General features: G+C 46.9%; 1 protein-coding gene across 1 annotated transcript; it reads left to right on the top strand.

The window, feature by feature from the left end:
* Positions 1-2,316: 2,316 nt before the first annotated feature.
* LOC311228202 (putative G-protein coupled receptor 132) lies at positions 2,317-3,357 on the top strand (the record flags this gene model as incomplete). The annotated part of the gene is made up of 1 exon (XM_084314113.1): positions 2,317-3,357. The coding sequence occupies one exon, from the start codon at positions 2,317-2,319 to the stop codon at positions 3,355-3,357; it is 1,041 nt and encodes a 346-aa protein (XP_084170239.1).
* Between the last annotated feature and the right edge of the window lie 6,856 nt (positions 3,358-10,213).

Below are 10,213 nucleotides of genomic sequence, written 5' to 3'. Positions count from 1 at the left end.
ATGCCTTGTTGATCATAAATAGTAACTTTGATGCAGTAGCTTGTGTGTGTGTGGGGCGGACGGCGGGCGTTGTGCAGGTAGGTCGCGAGTGAATTTTTTTTTTGTCTTGACGCTACACAAATGGATGGTTAGTTATCGGCGACTGCTATCGGCACATTTGAGCTTATCGGCCGATAGGCCGATAGCAGTCAACAAGGCACTTATCGGCCGATACCGATACCCGACCGATATATCGGTGCACCCCTACTACCACGTGTATGAAGGGGATGAGGTGCGCTAGGTGTGGCGGGGAACATGAATATGGGAAATGTGGAGAGGGAGTGAAGCCGAAGTGCTGTAGTTGTGGTGGGGAGCATAGTGTAGCGTTTCGGGGGTGCGCGGTGATGATGAAGGAGGTCGCGGATCGGAGAGAGAGAAGGGAGGGTAAGTTGACGTATGCTGGGGCGGTTAGCAGGGCAGGACAGGGTAGCCAAGAAAGGGTGCAGGGGGTTGAAGGAGGGAATTTGGCAGTGAGGGTAGAGCAGGTGGAAAGAGAGAGGGGAAGGGAGGAGAAATTAGGTATTGTGGCCTTCGTGGCAGGGGTAGTTACTGGTATGGCAGAGGTTACGGGTAGAACAGAGATGGTGAAGATGATTGTTAGGATAGCGGTTCAACATCTGGGATTGGAAGGTCTGGACTGGAAGGAGGTGTGTAAAGAATTGGCTGAGGGGGCTGCGCGGGACAAGGCTGCGAGGGACAAAGCAGCCCAGGATAAGATAGCAGGGGGCAAGGAGGGTCCCGCGGAGGGGGGCTCAGGCAGGAAGTAGCAGCAGTAGCTGCACTCCAATGGACAATGTAGTTGATGACGGGGTCCAGTAGAAGAAGAAAAAGAAGGTGAAGAAGGAGAAGAAGGAGAAGAAGAAGAGCCCATAAAAAGAATTGCGGAGGGCAGTAATACGCCACGATGCGTCTACTCTGCCGGAAATTCAAATAAGAAGAAGAAGAAGAGAAGAAGAGCTAGCAGTGTGGATGAGATGTAGGGTTCCCCCTCGTGGGGGGGCCCTCCAAGAGAGGAGATGGTGTTTGTATTGTGATTGTATGACAAGAGGAGCAGAGAAGAAGGAGACAGACAAGAGGAGCAGAGAAGAAGGAGACAGACACGATAGTAATGTGTTTTGAAGATGAGAAGAAGAAGAAGAAGAGGAGTGTAAACTTTCTCAAGTGTGGGCGAAGCAAGAATTGCGGAGGGCAGTAATACGCCACGATGCGTCTACACTGCCGGAAATTCAAATAAGAAGAAGAAGAAGATCTTTAACAGATCTTTCTCATTGTGCATCTTGGAACAGGACCGCTTGGCTACAAAGCGACATTTTGGTCCATTTCTCATACAAGATGCTTGGCCGACTGTCTAGAAAGGTGAGTGTCCACAACGGCTAGCTAGCTGTCCTCCGGAGGAATACAGACCCTCTCCCGTTGGCCGGCGGTGCACAGGCATCACCCACACTTTCACAATTTCCCCGCGCGGAATTGTCTAGTCTTCTGTATTTATTTATATTTTTTGAGAAATGGTAACTTGGTGATCCTTTTCTGTATTTAAAAGAAATACATGATTTTCTGTTTTTGAGAAATGGTCACACTTATCCAAATATGCAATTTTTATGGAAAACAGTGCATCTGTAACAGATAGCACTTTAGTGATAATTTTCTGTAATTTTATTTAAAAATATATGCTATTTGATTTACTACTAAAAGCAGTGTAATGTCAACAGTACTAAGCCATTTAGACCTGAAACGCCGTTTAGACCTTATTTTGAAAGCAAGCACTTTTGTCATCATTGTAGCAAAAAAGACAGGACCGGAAAAGTCTTTATCGTATGTAGGGGTGCCCTGGAATATTTTATTGGACACAGGGGTTGCCTTGGCAGCAGAAAGGTTGAGAACCCCTGATGTAGAGTATCCATCTCATATAGAGTATTCATACTATATAGAGTATTCATACTATATAGAGTATTCATACTATGTAGGGTATTCATACTATGTAGGGTATTTATACTATGTAGAGTATTCATACTATGTAGAGTATTCATACTATATAGAGTATTCATACTATATAGAGTATTCATACTATGTAGGGTATTCATACTATGTAGGGTATTCATACTATATAGAGTATTCATACTACGTAGAGTATCCATACTGTGAAAACTCGACATTGGAAAGTAGTGTCTTGTGTCTGTGTTCTCTTCTAAGCCTCATGCCCTCCGCAGCACACTACTATAACACCCGCACGACGTGACTGACCCCCCGTATCCATCTCTGTGCCCCCCTCCAGAAACCATGCATGAGCTGGCCGTGACGCAGGGCGACATGGCGGCCGCCAACGACAGCGTGGCCGACTGCGTGCCGCCGTACCAGGAGGACGCCGTGGCCCTGGTGGCGCTCTACAGCGTGGTGCTGCTCGTGGGCCTGCCCGCCAACCTCGCCACCGTCTACCTGACGTGGCTGCAGGTGCGCCGCAAGAACGTCCTGGGCATCTACCTGTGGAGCCTGTCGCTCTGCGACCTCATGTACCTCGGCACGCTGCCCGCCTGGGCCTACTACGTCAGCCGGGGCCACTGGTGGCCGTGGAGCTCGCTGGCCTGCAAGTGGACGGGCTACATCTTCTTCAACAACATGTACATCAGCATCTTCCTGCTCTGCTGCATCTCCAGCGACCGCTACGTGGCCGTGGTCTACGCCCTGGAGTCGCGCGGCCTGCGGCAGCAGCGGCGGGCGGCGTACGTGGCGGCGGGCATCGTGCTGACCGTGGCGCTGGGCCACATCCCCGTGTTCACCATGCCGGAGGGCGACGGCGCCGAGGGCCAGCGCCGCTGCTTCGAGCCCACCGCCGGCTCGCCCACCGTGATGGGCTTCAACTACGCCCGCTTCGTGGTGGGCTTCCTGATCCCGCTGGCCGTGTTGGTGTTCACCAACCACGGCATCCTGGCCAACGTGCACGCCAGAACGGGGCTGCGGCCGTGCCAGAAGAGACGCGTGCGCTCCCTGGCCGTGGCGGTCGTGGCGCTCTTCCTCGTCTGCTTCGCGCCGTACCACGTCATCCTGCTGCTGCGCGCGCTGCAGTCCCACCTGCCCCCGCTGGAGGAGTGCCACTTCGAGAAGCGCATCTACATGCCGTACACCATCTCCCTGGGCCTCTCCACCTTCAACAGCGCCATCAACCCCATCCTCTACGTGCTCTCCAGCGAGAGCGTCCGCAAGGAGCTGGTCCTCGGGCGCCTGCGCTCTGCCGACAGCGGCCGGCACAAGATGCACAACTCCAAGAACTCGTCGGACGTCGTCTTGGCGGTTAACCCAGAGGGGGAGAAGGCCGGGGGCTGATGCTGTCCGGGACGCCATGGACCCCGAGAAGCTTGGTGGCAATCCTTAAGCTTTTAACCTGTATGGAGGCCAGGACAATGAAACAGACTCGGTTTAATCTGTATAGAGGCCAGGACAATGAAACAGACTCTGTTGAACCTGTATGGAGGCCAGGACAATGAAACATACTCGGTTGAACCTGTATGGAGGCCAGGACAATGAAACAGACTCGGTTGAATCTGTATAGAGGCCAGGACAATGAAACAGACTCTGTTTAATCTGTATAGAGGCCAGGGCAATGAAACAGACTCTGTTTAACCTGTATAGAGGCCAGGACAATGAAACAGACTCGGTTTAATCTGTATAGAGGCCAGGACAATGAAACAGACTCTGTTGAACCTGTATGGAGGCCAGGACAATGAAACATACTCGGTTTAACCTGTATGGAGGCCAGGACAATGAAACAGACTCGGTTGAACCTGTATAGAGGCCAGGGCAATGAAACAGACTCTGTTTAACCTGTATAGAGGCCAGGACAATGAAACAGACTCTGTTGAATCTGTATAGAGGCCAGGACAATGAAACAGACTCGGTTGAACCTGTATAGAGGCCAGGACAATGAAACAGACTCGGTTGAACCTGTATAGAGGCCAGGACAATGAAACACACTCTGTTTAATCTGTATAGAGGCCAGGACAATGAAACTGACTCGGTTGAACCTGTATAGAGGCCAGGACAATGAAACAGACTCTGTTGAACCTGTATAGAGGCCAGGACAATGAAACACTCAGTTTCCATGTAGACGGCACTCCACACACACAGCTAAAGGAATTAAAGGAGGTCAGACACAGACATCCCCTCGTCTTAATCTCGGTTTATGTTGGTGTTCATATGATGGGTTTGACAAAGGGTCCTTCGTGTCTAAATGTCTCATCTCAAGAGGACAGACTCAGCTGTGATTTGCCAAATTTAGAAATAATTTGTGTCAAAAGACGTTTCTGTATTCAGAAAAGGGCAATGTGCAAGTTTCAAGTTCAAGTTTCTTTAATAGTTGTCATACAGAAGTACAGAATACTTTCATACAAAATGCTTCTTACTGTTACGCTCCAGAGACTGTGCTAGACAAGATAGTATCAAATAACATAGTATAGCATGTAAATTAGAAGTAGAAAATGAGGTCCCAGTGTTCAGTATAGACATATGTACAATGTTCGATGCAGAATAGACGTAACTGAGTTACCATATAATATACAATACTATGCAGTGTACTAATGTACAATACTATATAGTGCAAAGCAGAAATGGGATGAGGTACAATTTAGGTACAATTTACAGTAAGGTGTACGAGTTGTAGTGCAATCCTTCATCAATAAATATAAAGTGTAGGGAGTGGGTGCTACAGTGTGTTTGTTTAAAGTGAATGTGTGCGTGTGGATGTGTATGCTATGTGCGTTTGATGGTTGTTGTTGTGTAGTGTTCATTGTTCGTTGAGCAGCCTGATGGCCTGGGGATAGAAGCTTCTTCTGAGTCTTTCTGTGCTCGCCTTGAGACTCCGGTATCGCTTGCCTGACCGCAGCAGTTCAAAGAGGCAGTTGTTCGGGTGACTGGAGTCTTTAATGATTCTCTTAGCCTTGCCCCTGCACCGCTTGTTGTAAATGTTCTGGAGGGTGGGGAGCCCCCCTCCAATTGTGCGTTCGGCTGAACGTGTCACTCTTTTTAGTCTGCTTCGGTCTTGTGCAGTGCTATTCCCAAACCAGGAGGTGATGTTGCCAGTCAGGATGCTCTCTATTGTACATGAGTAGAAGTTCTTAAGGATCTTCTGACTGACTTGGAACTTCCTTAGGCGCCTGAGGAAGTAGAGGCGTTGTCGTGCCTTCTTCACAACACTGTCAATGTGTGTGGTCCATGTCAAGTCCTCGGATATGTAGGCTCCGAGGTACTTAAAGCTGTTGACTCTCTCAACCGGTGCCCCGTCGATGCTGAGGGGGCTGTAGTCCTTGACCCCCGACCTCCTGAAGTCCACAAGAAGAGCCAGTCCAATTCCATCTGTGAGCAGACATTGAGTTATACTGAAGAGGATGCTACCATAGGAGCATTAACACTTTGGGTGCCGGGAAACGCCTAAACACGTCATTCCCGGCCATGCTCAAGTTGCCGAAGACGCCTTACAGCGTCTTTAATATCAATATTTCAAAAATCTGGGATCGGATTCATATGTCCCCTCCGCTGGCCTGAGATCCACCAGGAGGACCCACTGAGCTCTCTGGCGGTTCAGGAGCGCCATCTGGTGGCCGATCGGCGCAAATCGCTTAACAGGAAGTGCCGTAGAGGTTGTGCTGGACGGCCGTATTACTTCCGGGCACTCGCTAATAGGTCCCGGGACTCGATCTCGACACACTACATAGCGATCGATTGCCAATAACTCGATAAACAACATGATTTGGACGTATATACCATTATACAAGCTGGAGATGGACCGGGTAAATCTACATCCCATAATGATAAAATTTCTACTCTACGATGATCGCCCAACGGCGCGCGGAGACTGGGGTGAGTTTTAGCGTGTAAAGTTACCGTCTTCGATACTAACTGCTATTATCAACATTTGACCCACATTAGATGATTGGTATAACGCTGCCCACGGAATTATAAAAATGCCCCCTAGCCCATCCGGTCAACATCAGATGACGTGTAGTAACTTCTAGAAGTACGTCTAGTTGGAATTTTTTATATCGCGCTGATTGCCATAAAACTGTATTGCATCATCAATATAATGTATTTGGGGCTATAGATCACGTTCTGGAGAAAGCTGCAGAAAGAGATGAAAACATACTTATACATTAGACCATACTTTACTATGAATATGTTAATGAAAAAGTTTAACGTTGCTACACAATGAACAATACATATAGGACTTTGAATGGGCCCTAATAATGGCAATGTAGCAATAGAATTTAAAAAGTTATAGCCCTGCAAAGAAGGGGACTTTCTCTATAGACAAATAGAGCCGGCAACCTACGTTGATAATGAATTTAACCCATGGCAGCCAAAGTGTTAAGTGCATGTTGTTAATATTTGATATTGTATTTTATAACTTAAAAGGCACACGCCACCATTATGGGGAATGTGCTTACCGTCTTCTCCGGAGTCAGACAAGAAGATAGATACCAGTTTCCTCTCTGTGCGTTCAGTAGAAAGCTATCCGGCTGCAAGCTAGCCTAGCTTAGCACAAATGAATGGACGCAGATTTGGATCAGCTAGCCTAGCTGTTGGCCAAAAACACCTCTCCCAGAGTTTTAAGCTAGGCTAGTGGTAGGCTAGGATAGCTTTCTACTGAACGCACAGAGAGGAAACTAGTATCTATCTTCTCGTCTGACTCTGGAGAAGATGGGTAAGCGGATTCCCTATAATGTTGTGGAGTGTTCCTTTAAGCAGTCATGTTTTGTATGTGTCGTGTTTTGGAATTGTGTCCATAAGCAATGTAAACATGTTTTTGTATCGATAATGGATCTTTGTAAACACCTGTTGAAGAGAAGAACCGTCATTTGTAAATACACCCTTTTTGTAACTTTTAAGATTTATACCATTTCAGCACGTTGCAGTAAAATAAAAACAAGTTAATAATAATATGTGTGGATGTTATAAGATAAGATAAGATATTCCTTTATTGATCCCCTTGGGGAAATGTGTGTGTCATAGCAGCATGGGGGAGGGGGGGGGGGTACAGGTATGGGCAGGGTAATAGTAGACTAGAAAGACACAAATATAGGCAATACAATTTAATCTGAATATAAAAATGTGAAAAGATAATAATAATAATAATAATAATAATAATAATAATAATAATAATAATAATAATAATAATAATAATAATAATAATAATAATAATAATAATAATAATAATAATAAAGTACTCACCTTGAAGCGACAAGTGTTGACAGTCAAAAAGAGGAATATGTTGCTTTTTGTTATTCTGTGGTTTTCAACACAGCGTTTGTTGGACTTAATGTTTCAATCCATGTAGACTGAAAAGAAGAAAATGATGTAGCCTTTTCTATCAGGGCTGGGATCAGGCTAGCTGAACACAAGATAAGACATTCCTTTATTGATCGACTTGGGGAAATGTGGGCGTCGTAGCAGCATGGGGGAGGGGAGGTACAGGTATGGGCAGGGTAATAGATGAAAGACATAAATATAGGCAATAAGATAAAACATGAATATAAGAATATGAGAAAATAAACAGTGTAAACAATATAATTAACTCTGAATATAAGAATATGAGAAAAATAAACAGTGTACACAAGGTGCGGGTGAGGGTCTGGTGATATTCTGTGCCGGTTTGGTGGTGTTGGCGCTGTTATCTGTGCCACGCGTCAGACCAGACATTATTAATGACACACAGCGCTACTATAATACCAGACCTTCAGACCAGACATTATTAACGACACACAGTGTTACTATAATACCAGACCTTCAGACCAGACATTATTTTTTTTTTACCCACTTTTTCTCCCATTTTCTATATTTTCTCCCATTCCAATTTCGTATCATCCAATTCTACCCTCCCCTGTCACGAACGCTGTTTCTTGCCTCCCACAAGCCGGCTGCAATGTGGACTAAGTCATACATAGCACAAGTCCCCTCCGGTACTTGAGGTAACAGCAGTCGCATCTTTTCACCTGCGCAGCTCGATCTCTCAGTGGCGAGGAGTAACGCGTGGGAGGCTCACGCTGCCCCCGACACTTCCTGATTCTACTGCGCAGGCGCACCAACCGACCTGTAGGAGTCGCTGTCCACAACGCCCGATCCCCACCCATCAGTTTCCCACCCCCTAATACGGCCAATGTGTATTAGTATGGACGACCAGCCAAACTGAAAGCAATGTGGAGCGCTGGGCTCGAACAGGCGAGCCCAGCGTCTCCGCATTCGTGGCGAGCGCCTTGCCCACTACGCCACGTAGCCGCCCCTTATACCAGACATTATTAACGACACACAGTGTTACTATAATACCAGACTTTCAGACCAGATATTATTAACGACACACAGCGTCACTATGACGGGTGCAGAGGGGGGAGAGGAGGGGGCTTAGAGGCAGGAAACGGAAAGAACTGCTGCTGAGCTCCACAGAACCTCCACGTCACCTCTGTGGTTCACAACACCTTCCTGTGCAGACAAGTGCAAAAATGCACGTACAGACAGAATAGGGAAAAAAATCCACCTTGCTGTCAGTATTCATAGTGTACCATCGCAGACACATCTCAAACAGCAGGTGATTGTAATCAAACAACAGGTGATTCTAATCAAACATCAGGTGATTGTAATCAAACAGCAGGTGATTGTAATCAAACAACAGGTGATTATAATCAAACAACAGGTGATTCTAATCAAACAGCAGGTGATTCTAATCAAACAGCAGGTGATTGTAATCAAACAACAGGTGATTATAATCAAACAACAGGTGATTCTAATCAAACAGCAGGTGATTCTAATCAAACAGCAGGTGATTGTAGTCAAACAGCAGGTGATTCTAATCAAACAGCAGGCGATTCTAATCAAAAGCAAGCTGCTTTCACTGTCGCTCCGCTCCGCTGCTTTTGCCTATCGCTATTATAATGATTTATTACAGCCCTTTCAACTTTAATTACTCTGTATGTTAACTCCCAGTTCCTATGGTACTTCTCCAGAACTGTGAATTTTCGTATCTATTCAGATTTTTTACCACAGTCGAAAGGACGAGTAGCAAGATTCTCCGTGAGAGGAATAGTGAGCCGTCTTATCAGCTACACACAAAGGACTATGTTGGAAGGCAAGGATATTTATGAAAGACGAGGAAGGTTTTCCTTGTTATTTTGAGTTTTAACGAGACGGAAGACGACAGTGGTTTTGGTCGTGTGAGTAATAGCACAGCTCCAGGGCAACGGAACTGCCCCGTGTAGGGGAGAGAAACGGACATCTCCGGGGCGACGGAAGCTGCCCCGTTTAGGAGAGAGCGACGGACAGCTCTCCTGTATGATATTTCATAAAGACCCCGGTTGTGAAGTGAGTGACCCACCATCACCACCACCACCACCACCATCACCACCACCACCATCACCACCACCACCACCATCATCACCACCATCATCATCATCATCACCACCACCACCAGCTAAGTACCTAGCTTAGCTTCAGCTTAGCCTAACCTGAAAAGACAGGAAATAAGGGAAGATGCCGGGACTCGGCTCTCCCACAGAATGTACTAACTGCTTAAAGATGAGTATGAGGATTGTAGAGCTGGAGGCTCGGGTTTCTACCCTGTACCAAATACAGCAGGATGAGCAACTCCTTGACTCTATTTTTGAAGCTACTACAAATATAGCCAACAATACCATGATTGAGACCTGCTCAATCTATGCTAGTAGCTACAGAACAGCACCACCCAAAAGACAGTCCTTGGCACAACCAAGGAGCTAAACCAAAGCAGTGGACCACCGTCAAGGATAAAAGGAGAAATAAACGAACCAGGACCTCACCCCCGGTACCGCCAGGAAATAGTTTCAACCTACTCTCGGAAACACGCATATCAACACCCAAAGCAAAGAGACATAGAAGCGTGGCTAACAACGCTAACGAAGCAAACAGCGAGCGTAACGGAGCTCACGCTAACGACGCTAATAGCAAGAATACCGGAGCTCACGCTAACACTAGCGAAGCAAACAGCTGGCATGCCGGAGCTCACGCTAATGCTAGCGAAGCTAACAGCCGGCACATCGGAGCACACGCTAACGACGAGACGACGAGGAAAACAGAGCCACGAGCGACATGGCTAGCAAACACGACCCAGACCGAGCGAACGGCTAACAGCGAAGAGACTATCATGCGCCGAGGAGAACGTCGC

The sequence above is a fragment of the Notolepis coatsorum genome (genome assembly GCF_963971535.1).
Source record: "Notolepis coatsorum genome assembly, chromosome: 5".
Lineage (NCBI taxonomy): Eukaryota > Metazoa > Chordata > Actinopteri > Aulopiformes > Paralepididae > Notolepis > Notolepis coatsorum.
This window is presented reverse-complemented; position numbering and strand designations above follow the sequence as displayed.